The sequence below is a fragment of the Psammomys obesus genome, unplaced genomic scaffold (genome assembly GCF_907164565.1).
Source record: "Psammomys obesus unplaced genomic scaffold, mPsaObe1.curated_primary_1811, whole genome shotgun sequence".
Classification (NCBI taxonomy): Eukaryota; Metazoa; Chordata; class Mammalia; order Rodentia; family Muridae; genus Psammomys; species Psammomys obesus.
The window spans coordinates 7,522,732-7,542,160 of record NW_026596244.1 but is presented as its reverse complement, the minus strand read 5'-3'; the positions used below and the strand labels follow the sequence as shown (position 1 = coordinate 7,542,160).

At 41.2% G+C, this 19,429-nt stretch overlaps 1 protein-coding gene across 8 annotated transcripts in view; it reads left to right on the top strand.

Moving 5' to 3' along the window:
• The window catches only part of Rapgef2 (Rap guanine nucleotide exchange factor 2), a 221,891-nt gene that overhangs the window by 177,324 nt on the left and 25,138 nt on the right, over nt 1–19,429 (top strand). For all 8 annotated transcript variants that reach the window (XM_055596549.1, XM_055596547.1, XM_055596548.1 and 5 more), the window contains 11 exons: nt 1,470–1,647; nt 6,551–6,687; nt 7,273–7,431; nt 10,316–10,468; nt 10,811–10,975; nt 12,350–12,457; nt 12,547–12,750; nt 12,847–12,955; nt 13,381–13,627; nt 17,412–17,569; nt 18,127–18,367. In XM_055596549.1, the coding sequence (XP_055452524.1) occupies nt 1,470–1,647; nt 6,551–6,687; nt 7,273–7,431; nt 10,316–10,468; nt 10,811–10,975; nt 12,350–12,457; nt 12,547–12,750; nt 12,847–12,955; nt 13,381–13,627; nt 17,412–17,569; nt 18,127–18,367 (1,859 nt within the window). The remainder of the gene's footprint in view (nt 1–1,469; nt 1,648–6,550; nt 6,688–7,272; nt 7,432–10,315; nt 10,469–10,810; nt 10,976–12,349; nt 12,458–12,546; nt 12,751–12,846; nt 12,956–13,380; nt 13,628–17,411; nt 17,570–18,126; nt 18,368–19,429) is intronic.

The window sequence follows — 19,429 nt, the reverse complement described above, 5'->3', positions numbered from 1 at the left end:
ATCTGAGCTAAAAATGTGATTGGAAGTGGTGCTCTAGGGAAATTGTTTAGATGCTTGTGGATTGCTTCAAGATGGAAGGTGAAGATCTTATGCTCCTGATATGAACCGAGATGTTAGGAAGCAAATGCTGCAGGGCTAGAGGTGGAGCCCAGTGTCAGAACACTTGCCTGCCTATACCAAGGCCCTGAGTTCCATCCCCAGAACTGTAGAACCGAAAGCTCTGCAACTCATTCTGTAAATATTGAGTTAAATTATAAGAAAGTGACTAAGACCCGAAGTTAGAATTCCTGGGGGTCTCTGCTCACTTCATGGTTCAGCAGCAGCATGACCTTGGGGGAAAAACCTCATCTGAAGGTTTAGAGAATACTAAGAGATACAGACAAAGCTCATACTTGTTTTAAGGATTAAATAAGATGACATGTATGTGGTGGTTACAGCATTGCTTAGTATATAAAGTATTCAGTGCTTGTCTGCCATTATACTTAATATTCAATTTTTTTACATTGGCCAGTTCTGAATTATCTGTATTATCTTTGAGCATCATGTGTTCTATGATTTTTAAGTCGGTAAACTTTATAATAACATGTTTCTTCCAAGGTTAATTTTACAGTGTCTTCCTAAGTTTACTTTATCAGGTGAAAAAGACATCAATGATGTTCACAGTTGATGCAATTAATAAGTATTTAAATTCATTCTGAGCATGCAGAAGCAGTTTAGTGAGTTCTGTGGTTACAGAATAAGACCAAAGTGATGGATGCCTTGGAACAATAAATCATTAAAGACTAGATTGACCTGAAGGATGGCAGTTTTCAGTCTTCAAAGCAGGCTGAAGATCATCTTGAAATGAGTGGTTTTCGTAACTAAGAGAATATTCCATTACTAGTGTTTTTATTGCAGTCAAACTGTTTGTTTAGCTCTGTGCTAATGGAACAGAGAAGTCTATGCTTTCAGGTGTATATAGGTAGCCTTTTGCTCTGTTTAGTGATTTGAAGTTCAAGTGGCCATCGGAATAATCCAGGGAGTTATAATGTGTGGACTGTGTGATTATCAATCTACGTTGAGTTTATGGCTCATCCTCTCAAGAAAACCTACATAGGCAAAATTCTTCCAGGCAGTCTTGGAAGAGGGGTCACTCAAAATAGGGAATTGTTAAACTCTTAGTGTCATCTCTTTTGAAAACAAATACTATCTTTTTACTTTATAGTTCCCTCTGCATTTGTTATAATAAATCCTAATTTCTGAGGCAAAAATTATTTTGCCCATAATTTTAATAGGAAACATAGCCACTCATCTTTTGAGATTTCTCTTATGTTGTGCACAGCTTCTCGTTGGATACCTACTCTCAACCAAGTGTAGAAAAAGAAATACAACAAATTATTGTGAGCTGTAATTGTTCTTACCACTTGGGTGCCCCCGAGATTGATTTACTTCAAACAGTTTTTAAAATCTGTTTTTGCATCTGATTTAAGGCCACCGAGAGTGAGGCTGGTGACATGGACCTGAGTGGACTGCCAGAGACAGCTGTTGATTCTGAGGACGATGATGATGAGGAAGACATCGAGAGGGCATCAGACCCTCTGATGAGTAGGGACATCGTGAGGGACTGCCTGGAGAAGGACCCGATAGACAGGACTGACGATGATATCGGTAAGTGCTTGAGGCATGCACCCTTGAAGCAGGCAGAAACATTGAGAGGTTAGTACTAATCACCACAGCCCATATCTGGAAAGCTTTGAAAAGCTAGGGTCCTCTGGATCCCTTTAGTATGAATAGTGGTTGCAAAAGCTCTTCCTTGGGTTAAAAAATACTTGTTGAAAGGAGTCTGGTGACATATTTCTTTAATTCCAGCACTCAGGAAGCACAGGCAGGTGAATCTTTCTGAGTTCAAGGCCAGCCTGGTCTACAGAGAGAGTTCCAGGACAGCCATAGTTGTTACACAGAGAACACCTGCCTCAAAAACAAAAGAAAGAAATGGAAAAGAAGTCTACTTTACTCACCTAGTGTCCACATGTAACATTGAAAATGAAAGTTCCACATAACATCTCTCTAAATTTGTGACCCCTTCTAAGTAAGTTAAAAGCAGGATTTTTTTCAAAGATTTATTTATTTTATGTATATGAGTGCTCTATCTGCATGTACTCCTGCACGCCAGAAGAGAACACCAGATCTCATTATAGATGGTTGTGAGCTGCCATGTGGTTGCTGGGAATTGAACTCAGGACTTCTGGAAAAGGAGACAGTACTTTTAACCACTGAACCATCTTTCTAGCCCAAAAGTAGTCTTAACACAGTATTACTTTCAGCAATTTTTTTATAAGCATTATTCTGTGAGCAAACAGCTATGTTTCACTTGATAAAATGGTCCTGTAAGTGACTGGCTTATGCTTCCGAATGAGGATGCAATTAGGTGGAAGAAAATAGCATGGTGAGGTAGTTAGTAGCCTCTTGGCTGTGGAGTTCAGATTTTCTTCTATCATTCTTTCTAATTATGATGATCATGATGCAGTGGGATTTGTTTACTGGCTTTTTTTGTTTTAGGTATGTTTTGTTATGTGGCCCACACTGATATCAAACCCACTATCCTGTTTCAGGCTACCAAGTTAAAGGACTATAGATAATATTCTGGTTGGGTTTTGTTTTATTTGATTTGGTTTGGTTTGGTTCACTTGACACAATCTGGGTATATCTGGGGAGAGGAAATGGTAGCTGAGAAAATTCATTCATAAGATTGGCCTGTAGGCAAGTCTGTGGGCACTTTCTTCATTGATAATTGATGTAGGAGGGCCCAGCCCACTGCAGACAGTGCCATCACTGGGCTGGTGAGCCTAGGTTGTAGAAGAGTATCTAACGTGATGAAAGAATATCTACCTGGTCTTACTATAGCTTGTTATCCTGTATTTGGTTGATGTCTGTGGAAGTCCTGGTCTTTTCTGAGGGGAGGTAAAGAGGGCCTTAGATTTGGAGAAAGGGGAGGTTGGGGAGGAATGGGATGAGGGGAACAGAAATCAGAATGTAATATATGAGGGAAGGATAAATGAAAAGGAGGAAAAAAAAAGGCAGGCTGAATAAGCCTTGGGGAGCAAGCCAATAAGCAACATTCCTCCATGGCTTCTCTTCAGTTCCTGCCTCCAGGTGTCTGCTCTGACTTCATTCAGAGATGGACCATGACCTGAGAGTTGTAAGGTGAAATAAAAATCCCCTAACTAAGGCATAAATTGGTACCAGGATTGGAGTATTTCTGTGAAAGCTCTGACCATGTTTAGGGGGAGGGTTGTGGAAAGAGTTTGGACCATCAGACCAGAAAACGCAGAGTGTTCGGAGCTTAATGAGATATTGTAGGTAGTGTTCACTCTGTGCAGCTGTTCCTGAATTTCATAAGAAAGCAAGTTGAGCAAGCCTTAAGGAGAAAGCCAGTAAGCACTGCTCCTACACGGCCTCTGCATCAGAACCTGCCTCCAGGTTCCTGTCTTGCTTGAGTTCCTGCCCTGACTTCCTCATTGACAGACTGTTAGTAGGAGTGTAAGAGGAGACACTCCCTTTCCTCTCCAAGTTGCTAATGGAGTTTTGTCATGGCTTTTTATCACTGTAATGGAAGCCCAAAGTCAAAAATTGGTACTGTGGGTATTGCTGAGACAGACCCAATCATGTGATTCTTGCAGGGTTTTGGTGGCATTTGAACTTTGAGCTTGAAAAGCCAGTGAGTTGTCAGGTTGGCTGTTTGGGGGGAACTTCCATGTTAAGAGAAAGCCAGTAAGCATTGTTTCTCCACGGCTTCTGCTTCCTGCCTTCAGGCATCTTCCTTACCTTGGGTTTCTGCCCTGACTTTCCTCTCAGTTGATGAAGTATGAATTGAGAGTTGCAAGAAATAAGCCCTTTCTTCCTCAAGTTGTTTCTGGTCATGGTGTTTTATCACAGCAAAACCCTAACACAGATTTGTAGTGGTTGAGGCCTTAAGTGCACCTTGAAGTTAAAAACCTTAGGGGGCTTTCTGTTTTCCTTTCAATAGGAGCAGGAGGACTTTTTTGCTTACTAATAGCATTTGAATACATAGGCAACCCTAGAGTTTTTTTTTTGTTTTGTTTTGTTTTTTTGTTTGTTTGTTTGTTTTGTTTTTTTTTCCACTTAAAAATACCAGGTGATGACTAGAGTCATTTCCCACCAGAATTCTAGGGTCTGTGACTACCTCTACCCATCCCAGGTGATTTGTTTATTATGACAGTTTATTAACTATTTAAGCCAGTGCATATTTGAAGAATTCAGTGAACTCAATGTCAGTGAGATTAGACCTGGGGAGTTATGAGTAACTTGTTGCCTGTGTTCCAGTTAAACAACCACACTCATGGGAAAACTGTGGGAATTTAAGCTGTATACATATATTGAAAAAGAGGAAGCCAGTCCTTTGAATTACATGTGTCTAATTGAAGTCATTTACTGGAACTGCTAACCACTGAGGGATGAAAAGCATGTGCTGGTAATCAGTCTTTTAGCTCCTGTGGTAGGGCACCTTTTAGTTCTTGGCAGCTCAGGGCAAAGAAAGGAGATGAGAGCCTGCCCTGCCAAGGGAAGCTGAGGAACAAGTGCTGGGGGCTGGGGAGATATGGCAACTGCAATGAGCTCTGTGAGGAAAATGGAGCAGGGGCTGGACTGACCTAGAGTTGTGTGACAGACTTCCTGTCTGTCATGTGTTCACACTCAGGTTGGAAACTCGTGATATGCCAAAGAAATACATGGACCAAAATCTAACTTGATGAGCCAGTGAGCTTTCTTTGAGGTTAGTGACAGAAATATTGGTGAGGGGTTACTTACAGGAATATGGATGTGGATGACTCAAAGGTAGCCTTGTCACTGAAAACCCCACTTGAACGTAGGTGACAACTAATGAGAGCTGCAGCCTTGGAGCCCTCTGCATGACTTGCAGGAAGCTGAGCAGGGCAGAGACTCCTTTCCTCAGTTTGCCCCATTGTCCTCATCCAGCAGTTCTTTATGGCATCCTTAACCCAGGAGAAGGATCCTGGTGAAGCTGAGTTTAGATTTCCTAGACTTGCCAAATTTGTTTACCTTCTGGGTCTCAGGTGCACCCACTCCCTCCTGAAGGGGGTGTTTCTCTTCAGAGGTAACCCCCGACCAACACAAGGAGGCAGAAGCTTGGGCCCAGGGAAATGTTGGTCACATGGTCTGGTTTCATTGGGTCAGACATTTATTTCATCTATTCCAATGGCCAAAATTAGTTTCCACTATACTTGTTCTAGACCAGCTTTTAAAAACAAATCCATCTATTGTAGTTTCTAGGAAAAGTCTCTGTGTTCAACATCTGCTCTCATTCTAGAGTGGTTTCCACAGACATTTTAAAAGCTTAATTAAATACTATGTATAAATGCATCAATTTAAAGGTATCTTTTTTTGTAAACTAAATGTGATGTATCTTCTCTTTAATGTGTTAATTTTAGAATGGTTGTAAGAGATTTTTAAAGTATGGACAGTGTGTCTATTGTTCCTAGAAATGTAGGACTTATTTTGTATCTGAAAAGTCTTCTTTCTCAGAATTCCTGGAAAGCAGGAGCTGTTCATATTCCTACAAATAAACATGAAGCTGGCTGGTCTGCTCTCTAATATGCACACCTCTGCAGTAGCTAACCTTTTTTTTTTTTTTTTAACATTACACAGCTAAACATAGCTGATGTGGGTTCACATACACACACACACACACACACACACACACACACACACACACACAAATGGACATTTTAGCCAAAGCAGATGAAACTGCTAAAATTGTCTTAGCAACTGAAAAAAAGAAAAGTTTGCCTTTGGGTCCCCGAAGATCACTGGATGTGTACCCTTGTCTTAGTACTTTGAAGAAAATGAATTTATCATAGTTGGTTTTGTTCTACAAACCATGGCTTTGTAGGTACTCAGGTATTTAGTGGTTGTGGCTTTTGTGATGTGGATGGTGGGAACTGAGCTCAGGTCCTTTTCCAGAGCAGTACACGCTTTTAGCTCCTGTCTCTCTAACCCCTGAATTTGGTATTTCAACTGAATCTGGAAAATGGGATACTTGATTCCCATTATTGTCTAAGTACATATTTAACTCAAAATGTTTCTGAAAGAGAATTTATTGTCTTATAATCTTATACTTACTGAACTCGGCCACTGCATTTATAAGTGCTATAACTCCTTCCTCTCTGGTGATCGGACATGGATCATCTACTGCAGAATTATTTTGTTGCTACTTACAAGACTAAAGCATTTTATGGCCTGAACCCAACTATTCACTATACAGAACTTATTCTATCTGTAAGTTATACTTTGAGATTTCTCAGAAGACTTGTCACATTAGACAGAATCCTGGAGTACCACCCACCACTGGTTACCGGAGCCATCTGTACTGAAACGTTCTGCATAGGGCTTGAGATGTAGAGTAGGGCTTGAGATATAGACATAGCATGGCATTATCTAGGGTAGAGGAAGCCCGAAGCCCTTCACTCTGTCCTTCTGGGGTATTTCTTTCTGAAGACTTGTTTTCAGTATAAATTATGGTTTTACTTTTCAGAACAACTCCTGGAATTTATGCACCAGCTGCCTGCCTTTGCCAACATGACCATGTCCGTGAGACGGGAGCTCTGTGCCGTGATGGTGTTCGCGGTGGTGGAAAGAGCTGGAACCATTGTGTTGAACGATGGAGAAGAGGTCAGCTGGTGTTTCTACTGCTTAGAAAGCTTGAGGACTGGTGACACTCACGCAGAACCATGTTCCTGTTTCTCCCTTCTAAAAACCCAGCAGTAACAAGTTTGAGTAAATGGAAACTGATGACCACACATTCATTCACTCACTACATTCAAAGTCCATTCTTCCATTTTCCATTGTGTCACCATTTCATGCAATGTTGCTGGAGATCTTGGTTTTGCTTTGATGCTGGGGCCCAAATCAGGGCCCCTCATACTCTAGGCAAGTGCTTCTCCCTAAGGTACACTGCCGCCTCGAGACTTTGTGATGTGTTAGCTTTATATCATAAATACACTGTGTCTCCTCAGAATAAAATGCTATTTGTATTGAGGCTGTGATGACCAATTTATCTTCTTTACATTTCCTTTGATATATAGAGGACATTTTTTCACGTGTCATTTTAGAGAATATTTACTCTTGTGCTGGGCTTTAATGATTTTTCAGGTAATTTGTTTCATCTTTAAGACAGGAAATCCAGTAAGCTAGTGAGGGCTGTTCTGTCATTTAAGCCAGGTGATCACAGTGTTATCTTTTTTTTTTTTTGCTCAGCTGGATTCCTGGTCAGTGATTCTCAATGGTTCTGTGGAGGTGACATATCCAGATGGGAAAGCAGAAATACTGTGCATGGGAAACAGTTTTGGTGTCTCACCCACCATGGACAAAGAACACATGAAAGGAGTGATGAGGACAAAGGTGGATGACTGCCAGGTATGAGACCCATGGCACTGTGGATTTGATTTTTAGTAAAAAATAACCTGAAACCACGCATACCTCCAGCAGGACTCAGGATTGCCTTGGCTTCGTGGCCTCCTGTCTTCCCTATGAATTTTAAGAGTTTTGTATTTGTGTGAAGAGCATCATTTTGGTTAAAGTTGCATTGAATCTATAGATTGACTGCCTTTGGTGGGGTGGCCATGTCACAGCGCTGATTCTTCCAGTCCAAGAACCTCTTTAGTGTTTTAAAGCTTTCATTAGAGAGATCTTTTATAGCCTTGGTTTAGGTTTAATTAAAGTTGCTTGTGTTTGTGTTGAGGTTATTTCTTCTGTTTGTTTTTTGTTTTGTTGTTTTATGGCCTTGTGAATGACATTATTTCTTTGGTTTCTTTTTTAGTTAGCTTGTTACTGGTATAGGAAGGCCTAGTGATTTCTATTTATTAGTTTTGTATCCTACCAGTTCACTGAGGTTGTTTATTTGGGGCCTTTAATGTATAGAACTGTGTCATTACAGATAGATACTTCTTTTTTTGCTGCTTATATCTCTTTTACTTGCTTTTCTTGTCTTATTGCTTTAACTAAGACTTCCAGTACTATATTGTATAAAATAGAGAAAGTAGGCACCATCGTCTTGTTTCTGGTTTTACTAGAGATCTGTGACTTTCTGAAATTGAATATAATATTGGCTGTAGGTTTGTCATATACAGTTTTCGTTATGTTGAGATTTGTTGCTTCTATTCTGAGCTTTTTTTTTTTTTTTAAGACAGGGTTTTTCTGTGTAGCCCTGTCTGTCTCAGATTTGCTTTGTAGACCGGACTGGCCTCAAACTCACAAAAATCCACCATCCTCTGCCTCCCCAAGTGCTAGGATTACAGGCATGTGCCACCACACCCAGCTTATTCTGAGCTTTTTAAAAATATATATTCTTATTGGAAATGTTTTCCCTCCCCCAGCTTCTCCCAACCTCCCAACTCTGTTCCCTATTTTTCTCTCTCTTTAAAAACAAACAAATCTAAAAACACCTAAAAATAGAAGCCACAATATACAATTAGAAGAACAATAAGATCTTCTTCCTTCCCACCCCCCAAAAAGCCCAAAGAAAGTGAGGCTTTTAATATGAAGGGTTTCGTCAAGATGCTTCTCCATTTCTCAGGGTGACCATTGGATTTCTGTCCTCCTGTTACGTGATTTGTAACATTGACTGATATGTGTATATTGAACCGTTCATGTTTCTTTACAATAATACTGACTTGATCATGGTGACCTTTTTTTCTGTGTCTTAGAATTTGGTTTCTAAGTTGAGATTTGTTTTGTTTCTGTGTCTTGTTTTGGTGTTGGGGTAAAAGGAGGTTGATAGAGTCCCTTCCTTACAAGACTGTGAGCTAGGTTGAAAGAAATAAGAATTAGTTCTTTTTGAAATCTGGAAGAATTCAGCAGTGAACTTAACTGGTCCTGGACCATTCCTTAATCAGGTGGGATTTAGTTTTGTTTACTACACCATCAATCCTGTAGTTTGTTGTAGACCAGGCTGTCCTCAAACTCACAGAGATCGGCCTGCCTCTGCCTCTCAAGTGCTGGGGTTAAAGGTGTGTGCCATTACCCAGCTTAGGTCTGCTTTCTTCATGCAGACACTCAGAGATCTAAACCTCCTCTCAGAACTGTTTCATTGTCTCCTGTTGGTGTGGGTTGTTTTCCTTTTATTTCAAGGACATTCTTACTCCCTTCTTGGTTTCTTCAGTTATCTGTGCGTCATTCAGTGGTGTGCTGTTTAATTTCCATGACGTTGTGAATGTCCTGGAGTATCTAGGACTTCTAATTTATAGTTTTATTTTATTGCGATCAGGTAGAACACACAGGGTTACTTCACTTCTGTTTGCTCTGACTGCTGTTTACACAAACTCATGGACTGTCCTATGTCTGTCAATTTGATCTGCCGTGTCATTTAACTCAGATGGTTGCTTGTTTTATGCCTGGGTGATTTGTCAGTAGATGATGCTGTTGGGTTAAAAATCTGCCACTTTTATTTCACTGGAGTTAATCTGTTGGGTGTGGCCATGTTCACTTGTAACCTAGCATTGGAAGATAGTTTGGAAACAGGAGGATTTCTGAGGCTTGCCGGTCACGAGCCTAGCAGAAAATCAGCAAGTTCCAGGTTCATTGAGAAACCTTGTCTCGAGAATAAAGTTGAGAGTGATAGAGGGAAGCACATGTGGCTGCCACAGCACACCCACAGAAGCACAGGTAACCCCTGACCTGGGCAAGCACACAAGCCATGGAGAATTATCATGGAGTAATAACTGATTGATAACATGCTGCTGTTAACTCTTTTTTCTTAAGAGCAAGGATTACCTTTAATACAAATTATTAACCGTCTGAAATACCATAAATACAAGACTTCATCTGTGACCTTCTTTAAAGCAAGATAGTGACTAAAATTGTTGTCCATGTATATGACTAGCACAGTTACATATTTGTTCCAACTTACATCTGTTTGAATCTCTAATTAAAGCCACTATTTTTACATTCTTTTAACATTTTCAAACTGCCTAAGCCAAATGTTAATTGTTTTAGTATATTTTTCCTACGATTATTTTTCTTTTTACCAGTGTTTTCTAACCGAAGTTTGGTAGAGGGTTTTTGAGATTTCAGATTGTTAGGTATTTTAGTATAAAATATAAACTTAAAAAAGAAAAGCGCACAGAGTAGGAAAATGCATTAAAAGCAGAGAAGTCTGACTGAGCTTCATTCCTGCATTGATTTAGAAAACAGGAGCACGATGAAGGGAAATGTCAGTATTAAATAATTAAAACTGAGTCATTAGACAGGTAGGTCTTTTGCAGGCCCTTCATCAGTAGTACGTGCTTACCTTTTATTCTAGTTTGTCTGCATTGCCCAGCAAGATTACTGCCGTATTTTGAACCAAGTAGAAAAGAACATGCAAAAAGTTGAGGAAGAAGGAGAAATAGTCATGGTGAAGGAGCACCGAGAACTCGATCGGACTGGAACCAGGAAGGGCCACATCGTCATCAAGGTAGGATAACAAGGTGTTACTTCCATAGGGGGGAAAGAGAGCTTTGCTGATTACTTTCTTGTGCCTTTTTTTACTCTTTCTTCTTCTAAATATTTTAGATTGTCATACATAGTGGTATGTTCACTGTATCATCGTCATACACAGGTGTCACTAGATTTCACTCTACCCGTCACCCCCCCTTCCTTTGCCAACCAGTGTAATAACCTGTTACTGGCTACTGGTTGATAAATGGCCACAGATTACTTTTTAATCTATCTAGCTTATTGTATGTGAAAGGTTTGAAATTGGGGGTCCGTATCTGTCATCCATTCATAATGGTGATTAGACCTCTTACTATCGCAGGGCACCTCGGAGAGGCTCACCATGCATTTGGTGGAAGAGCATTCTGTAGTGGATCCAACCTTCATAGAAGACTTCCTGTTGACATACCGGACTTTCCTATCCAGCCCGATGGAAGTGGGCAAGAAGTTATTGGAGTGGTTCAATGACCCGAGCCTCAGGGATAAGGTGGGAAATGCAGTCTAATTTAGCCCCTAAATGTGAACTTCTGCAAGATAAAATTTGGGACATCTGTTATGTTCAGATTAATTAATGAAATACAAGAACATTTCCTTTTATGCCAGGCCAGTATTGTGGCCTCTCCGGAATGTGGTAAGACATAACGAAGGCCTGCATGCCACAGGCTCTGCAGCCACTGGTTTGGAGTGCAGTGTATCTGTGGTGGGCACTAGATGTTTGGGAGCTCTGGAGCAGCCCACCTCTGTGCTGCTAAGGCCTTGGGACCCTCCTCCAACCTGACCATCCAGCAGCTTTTGTGGGCTCTGTCAAGGCCACACTGGATGATCAGCTGCACAGAGTGATGTTGGCTCCTTCCTCTCACAACCCTTCCCCACACAGACCTTTCTGGATTGTGACTGTTTTCCTTATCTAGTCTACCATTGTGCGTTTAGTTACTGTCCAATTTTGTACTAACCTATTGGTTTCATTACATGTTTTGAAAATAAAGCAATGTAGGTTAAATATCTCCACAAATGTTAAAGATCCGCACAGCAGAGCAGCATCAGTCAGTACTTAAATACAGGAACTCAATGACTGGCTCTTTGGCCTCCCCACCCCCCAAGGGAGGAGCAGTCCTGTTAGGCCATAGAGGAGGGCTTTGCAGCCAGTCCTGAAGATACCTGATAAAACAGGATCAGATGAATGGGGAGGAGGTCCCCCCTATCAGTGGACTTGGCAAGGGGCATGGTGGAGATGAGGGAGGGAGGGAGGGACTGGGAGGGAATGAGGGATCGGGACACGGCTGGGATACAGAGTTAATAAAATGTAACTGATAAGAAAAAAATAAAATTAAAAAAAAAACAATTTAGATCACTGGAAATGAATGAAAAAAAAAAAAGAAAGGTCAGTTGCTGTTGTGTGTGAACATTTTTATGTGCACATGTGTGCATTTGGAGGGCAGAGGTTGACACTCATCATCTTCCTCTGTTACTCTCTGCCTTATTCTCTGAGCAGAGTCCTTCACTGAATCTGGAGTTTCCCTGACGTGGGCTAGATTGGCTGGCCAGTAAGCCCCTGGCTTGCTCCTTTCTCTACCTCCCAGTACTGCAGTTACAAGCATACTGTCTTACCTAGCTTTTTAAATGGATCTGTGTGGGTCCTCATGCACTTTATCAACGGAGCATCTCTCCAGTGCCTAAGGTCATTTTTTTACAAGTGTAAAATCCATGCTTAACGGTTTATTTTTATTTATTCTCATGTTCAATATTTTTCCACAAATTGTTTAAAATTACAGATTTTAAAGTGATTTAAATCACAAATCTTTACCAGTAACCAAAACAAACAAACAAACAAAAAACATACTGAACTTAATTGCTTTTGTAGGTGACACGGGTAGTATTACTGTGGGTGAATAATCACTTCAATGACTTTGAAGGAGATCCTGCAATGACTCGATTTCTAGAAGAATTTGAAAATAATCTGGAAAGAGAGGTACTATTTGTGAGTTTTTATGAATAGTGTTAATTTTATCTTTCTCTGCTAGTCCTTGAACTGATGCAACTCTCCCCGAACTCTTGTAGAAAATGGGTGGACATCTAAGGCTGTTAAATATTGCATGTGCAGCTAAAGCAAAACGAAGATTGATGACACTAACAAAGCCATCCCGGGAAGCCCCCTTGCCCTTCATCTTACTGGGAGGCTCTGAAAAGGGCTTTGGCATCTTTGTGGATAGTGTTGATTCAGGTAGCAAAGCGACTGAAGCAGGCTTGAAGCGTGGGGATCAGGTAAGAGGGCTTCCCCCTGGGTACATGTGAATTTCAGAGCCTGTTTTTCTTCAGTCAATGGTGATATTGACAGTAGTTTTGCAACTTCATTTTTAGATATTAGAAGTAAATGGTCAGAACTTTGAAAATATCCAGCTTTCAAAGGCAATGGAAATTCTTAGAAATAACACGCATCTGGCCATCACTGTGAAAACCAACTTATTTGGTGAGTATTCTGAGAAGTCAGACTGCTTCTGCAATTTGTTTTTCATAGTTAAATACTAATCCTGGAAAAAGAAATTTCTACAAATATTAAGGATTCTAGTGTTTTCTACAGCCATGCTGAAATGCATAATATAAAATTCCTTATGTAAGTATTAATTATTTACACTTAGAAAAAAATGAATCAACTTGAGGACCATGGAGTGATTTTTTTGACCAGTAAAACCTGTCTTCTGTTGATGAATACAGTAATGCTGCACGTGGAAAGGCATCTTCCTTTTTTTTAGGCTCATCTAATAGTGACTAGTTTTTCTACAGGGTTTTAGTTTTTATAGCTAGTGTGCACTTCTTATATAGTTGTGAGCTCCACTGTTAGCCCAACATTGTTTCCTTTTTTGAGGTTAATATTTTGTGGTGTTTCTGTTTTAGTATTTAAAGAACTTCTGACAAGATTGTCTGAAGAGAAAAGAAACGGTGCCCCCCACCTTCCTAAAATTGGAGACATCAAGAAGGCCAGTCGCTACTCCATACCAGACCTTGCCGTAGATGTGGAGCAGGTGATAGGGCTTGAGAAGGTCAACAAGAAAAGTAAAGCCAACACCGTGGGAGGAAGAAACAAGTTAAAGAAAATCCTGGACAAGACACGGATCAGCATCTTACCTCAGAAACCATACAAGTATGTGGAGTCATTTTCAGCACCTAATTTATTGTGTTCAGTAGAAGGATGTACAGAAGTGTGTTGCTGCAGTGGATGTTGCCCAGGAGTCCAGTAAAAGTCCTTTCAGCAGAGTGTCTTAGAAGCAGTCAGAGAGAGCTGAGTCTGCTTAGCTCTGCTCTGCCACGTGGTTGCCTGCTCCCAGTTTTCACAAGAGGCAGCTGAGCCTGCCCACATTTGAACTTCTTCAAGGGGTTTCTTGACCTCCTGCCTACCCCATTGCTTAGCTGCTTCTGTGTTTCTTGGTGTCCCCTCCCCAGCTTCTCCTCTTTGCTCACCAGTCATTGCTTCTTATGGTCACCCATGTTCATCACAGCTGTATCCCCCTCTTCAGTTACTTAACTGTTTGGAAAGACATCATCCACCAAACTCAGGCCTCTTTCCTTCACCCTCCGGTGCCTCTAGAGTTAGTGGTTTAGTTACATTCCTGGATTTCTTCTTGGATGTGTGTGCCTGTCAGGAGCTCAGACGACCCAAGCTTTAGGTATCCCTGAGTTTGCTCAGCTTTGCTTGTCTGCTGCCGATTTCTTCATTGTAGGTTTTGAGTCTGATGCTCTTTATGAAGCTCAGTTACCAATGTAAATGTTTTAGTGACATATTCCCCAAACTACAAATTGAAAAGATACTGGCCTATTTATTTCTTTGATAATTTAATGGCTCTAAAGAGAAGCAATAAATAGAGGCATTCAGAGGCTGGCATGACAGCTCAGTGGTAAGAGGGCATGCCCCTTACCCGGAAGACTTGAGTTCAGATTCCAGCACCAGGCTAGGCAAGATCTCTCACATGTCTGCAGTCGTAGGACTGTGGAGGGCAGACACAAGCGCATTGCTGGGCTTGGTGGATGATGGTGTGGGGAACGGTGGTGAGCTCCAGGTTCCGGGAGAGACCCTGGCTGAAAAGAATAAAGTGTCATCCTCGAACATTCGTATACACACACACATACATACATACATACATACACACACACATACATACATACATACACACACATACATACATACACACACACATACATACATACACACACATACATACATACATACATACATACATAGAAACACATGCACACACACATACTGTCACACACGTGTGCATGCATATACACAAGTTTGTCTTTTCTTCTTTCCTTCCTTAATTACATTTCAGATAAAAATTTTAGTCACTAATTAGATAGATATGACCCAAAACATTATTGAATACTTGTCAAATTTACGTTATCCAATTAAAGTAAGAGTAATGATTGGTGGTTTCTAAATTCTGTGAGTCCTAAAGATAACCATCGTTGTGTGATGGTCTATTAAATATGGAGTTGAGAACGTGTTTATCCTGAGTATGTTTCTTAGAGACAGTGGATTGGGACAGTAACATTTACAAAAATTAGGAAATCAATTTTTAAAGAGACCCTCCTTGATAAAAACTTAGTTTTAAATGGATCAAGACATAAAATCATCTCAAAACAGAATCACTAGCAGGATAATAATAAAAGGATCTTTAAAGTTAAATTTGAACCTTTACCAAAACAAACAAAAAAAACAAAAACCTCAACTAAGTGTGACCCTGGTAAGTAAGTATTGCCAGAAATAGGACATGGGAGAAGCAGGCTGTACTCCATCTACAGGTCAGGATGTTGGTGAAGAATGCAGTATGAAGTTGGATGTGTATTTGTGGCTGTGTGTGCTTACAAAGATGCTCAAAAGCTATGTTGACTTTAAGACACTAGGGGACTGCTGTAACAAATGTGTGACTCATTTAAGTATTTCCTTACGAAAACAATTTGAAAAATCAGTGTTGAAAGGAAAGTAATCTTTAAACACAGGCTTAGGAAACTGGATCATCTGCCATATGATAATCGCCTGAATTTAGTTCTGACTACCATGTCAGCTTATCGGGACATCAGCACAGGTTATGGAGCTTTGAGGAGAGACCTAGGGCCTTGAACATGCCAAGTACTCCATCACTGAGCCAGGTGAAATGTCCTGGTTGTCAGACACATTCCTTTTCCCTCCTTAAATGGTACCTATATTGCAGAGGGTAAGGAGCTAGCGACTCAGATTGGCAACGGAGGGCAGGTATTATTGTGTAGCAAGGGTGCGTGGAAGATGTGCTGGGAGCAAGAAGCAAGTCACAAGCGTAATAGAATTCAAACTGGGGTGCCAAGGAAGTTACAGAGCAAAGCCAAATGAGCTGGGAGTAAGAAGGGCTTAGTCAACAAACCTTAAGATCGGCAGACTTGCTTCAGTAACAGTGAGCCAGGTCGAGAGGTAGACAGGAGGATATGCCCAGAAGGGATGTTTCACAGGTGCAAAATTTCAGTCCAAGAATAACCTGTGTCTGTGGGTATTGAGGTACAGGTGAGGCATCAAGAAGCCGGGTGAGGGTCAGTTTATTGCATGAGTTATTGGAAAATACAGTGAGAAACATATTTAAAGGGTGTGCCTGAAGTATGCTGATGGTCACAGACATTTCTGTCATGACTGACATGGTCAGACATGCCTGTATTTTAACCACAGTTATCATGTTATCATATATCACATCTCATATTTTTGGCAAAGACATTTTATGTGATTGAAAAATAAAATCCCACTAATGTAGAGACATTTATCATGCACAGAACATTAATATTTTAGGTCTTTATATGCCCAGCTGTGTGTGCTTAGGCAGAACTTTGGTTTTTGTCCTGGGCTCTCCTGTATGCAAAGGAAAATTTATACTAAAATTGTCTCATTTGTGATACACAACTTATATCCCAGTTTTAGTAGAATTCTTTTTTTTAAGTGTTTATGGAATTAGAACTATAGATACTTGCATAGGACCTAGTTCTTTTTTGTTGTATACTTGTTTTATTGTATGCTTTCTTTTGGCAACACTTTATCTTTCCATCAAGAAATAATTTCATATGTTGTCAAGTTGTGTTTTGAACATTATCACAAGTGAGGTGTGGTGGTGCACACTTGTAATTCCAGGTTGAGAGGCACAAGCAGGAGGCTCTCGAGCCGTAGCCCTCCCAGCCATGTTGCAAGACCCTTCCCAGATACAAATTAACCACAAACAAGTAACTTAATTTTCCATAAGCACAAAGACTCTGAAGCCATCAACAGTGCTCATGTTTTTCCAGAGAATCTGAACATGTAACTAAAACTGTGAGCCAGAGCCTCTGTAGAGCCCTATAGTGCCAGGCAGGGTGTCCATGCCCCGCCTCCACATGCTCATGCTCTGTCCTTAAGAGGCGAGGTCTGTGTCAGGTTTTCTTCACGTTTGGCCTTCATGTTGGTTTGGTCTTCTACCTAGAAGAATATGAGGACAGTTTGGGGTTTCTCTTCCCCTGTCTGGTTCCCCAGGTCCGTTTTATTGGAGACCAGATTGTAAAGCACCTGAGCCGGTTGTGGCCACGCTCTTGGTTCAGGGAACTTGAGTGGTTCTTTCATGTGCGTTGTCTTAGGTTCATTCTACGCATTCATTCAGACACAGGAGCACATTTCCCTACTGTGCTTTCATACCGAAAAGGGAATACTAGTTATGGTTATGGCTCATTAAAAAGACAGGTTTTAGAGAAACCTGCTATGTGTTTAAGAGATGGTGAACTGGGTGGACTATGTTTTGCCATAACAACCTTACAGTTTCCAGCCATTTTTCACAGTGTTACATTAACTGCAAGTTTAAATGAAGACGGTGTATTTCATGATCTGTAACGACTTAGAGCCTTTACCTTGCTATAATTTATTTCTTAAAATCTGTTCTTTGCAGTGACATTGGGATTGGTCAGTCTCAAGATGATAGCATCGTGGGCCTGAGACAGACCAAGCACATCCCAGCTGCCCTGCCTGTCAGTGGAACGCTGTCTTCGAGCAACCCTGACCTGCTGCAGTCACACCACCGGATTCTGGATTTTAGCACTACCCCTGGTGAGTGCCGGGGCCTCCCTGCCTTCTCATAGACCTCTCTCCTTCCAATGTAGTCGTGACTGACGCTGTGTGCATGTTTGGTGGGTTGGCATGGGTGGCTGTCATCCACCAAGGTCCAGAATGAGCCTCAAACTCCAAACACTGAGGCCAGTTTGTTGCTGCATTCTGAAAATAATTTTGGTGTGGTTGACCCTTTGATAAATTGAAGACTAACACGCTGTGCATTTATTACTAAGTTATATCAAGTCAATAAAGTAGGAGGCATATTTTAGGTAAGCTAAAATGGGCTTTTCCTTACAATGAAGATTAACTTTAGATTTTATTTATTTTTTTATGTTCACATGGCATCTTGTGTATATGCACACGTGTCTGCATTTGTCTATTAACCATACAGTTATCTGTAGGGGAAGATGTGGTTTTTCAGTTAGCACGTCACAGCCCTATCAGAGGGGAGATGTCATCACCCTTGGAGGGGTCGGGGGGGGGGTTACTTTAATTAATTATGCTACCATCTGTTAACATCCCTAATGCTTGCTTGTGGCTTGTCCTTCCCCCAGACTTGCCAGATCAGGTACTAAGAGTTTTCAAGGCTGACCAGCAAAGCCGATACATCATGATCAGTAAGGATACCACGGCAAAGGAAGTGGTCATCCAGGCCATCAGAGAGTTTGCCGTTACAGCCACCCCAGACCAGTATTCCCTGTGTGAGGTCTCCGTCACGCCAGAGGGAGTTATCAAACAGCGCCGACTCCCAGATCAGCTTTCCAAGCTTGCTGACAGAATCCAACTGAGCGGAAGGTACTCATCTGTTTCAACACAGTCCTTTCTTCTCCAAGCCTGCATCCAAGCTGAAGACACAACACTTGTGCTGTGTCTGTTACTTCTGTTTTTACAGTGGTGAATCTTGAACTCATGGCCATGCCAAGCACTCTCCCACTGAAGGGAAGTTAGTCACATGAATAACTGGTGTTTTTGTTTTTGTTTTCTAGTTTTCTTTGGAATATGCTATTATTCTTGAGTTTTACATGCTATGGGCCTAAACCATGACTTTCTCACCTACTCTTTAAGAGGTTAGAGGTTGGGCATCCTCAGCGTATGCATTGATAGATCTGTAGCGAAGCAAATCTCCACTGAGTTTGAGCTTCACGGTTCCCATTCGTTCATGAGTCAGGAGAATCAGGGTATGGGTGACCACAGTGAGGAACACTAGTCTGTACATGTTACAGGACAGGGCATATTTCTCTGTCCCAAATGCCTTGTGAAATACATAAGAGACCAGTTAGTCGGCCCCCACTGCGCTTTTTATGTGTCTTTGTTCATAGAGTTTCACTTGAAGAAGGCATCTGCCTGCCGAAAAAGGAGATAGATAAGCTACAGAGCAAATGCCAGGGTACTGTTTTCATCGAGTTTCTTAGACGGGTCACACTGCTGTCCATATTGACCAGCTGTTAGGCTGCAGCTGCCTGCTTCCCATTCTGACAAATTAGGGTGATACTTCCGCTTCACTAGAGCTTCACAAAAATCTAGATATTTGAAAAGTAAAACCTTGGGGCGGAAGAGATGACTTAGCGATAGGACCACTTGCTGGTCTTGCCAAAGACCTGGATTCTGTTTCTAGCACCCAGATGAGAGATCAGAACCATTTAGGAGATTCTGTGCTTCCTTCTAACTTCTGAGAGCAGTAGGAACACATAGGTGCACAAACGTGGAGACACAACACTCGTGTAAAACAAATCTAAAACACCTAGAGTCTGTTCGAATATCAGGTAGAGGAAAATAAATTGCTTTAGGTCTTCCCCCTCCCGGTATTGTATGTGTGTGTTGTGTTGTGTTTGTATGGTCTCATGGGCTACATGTGTG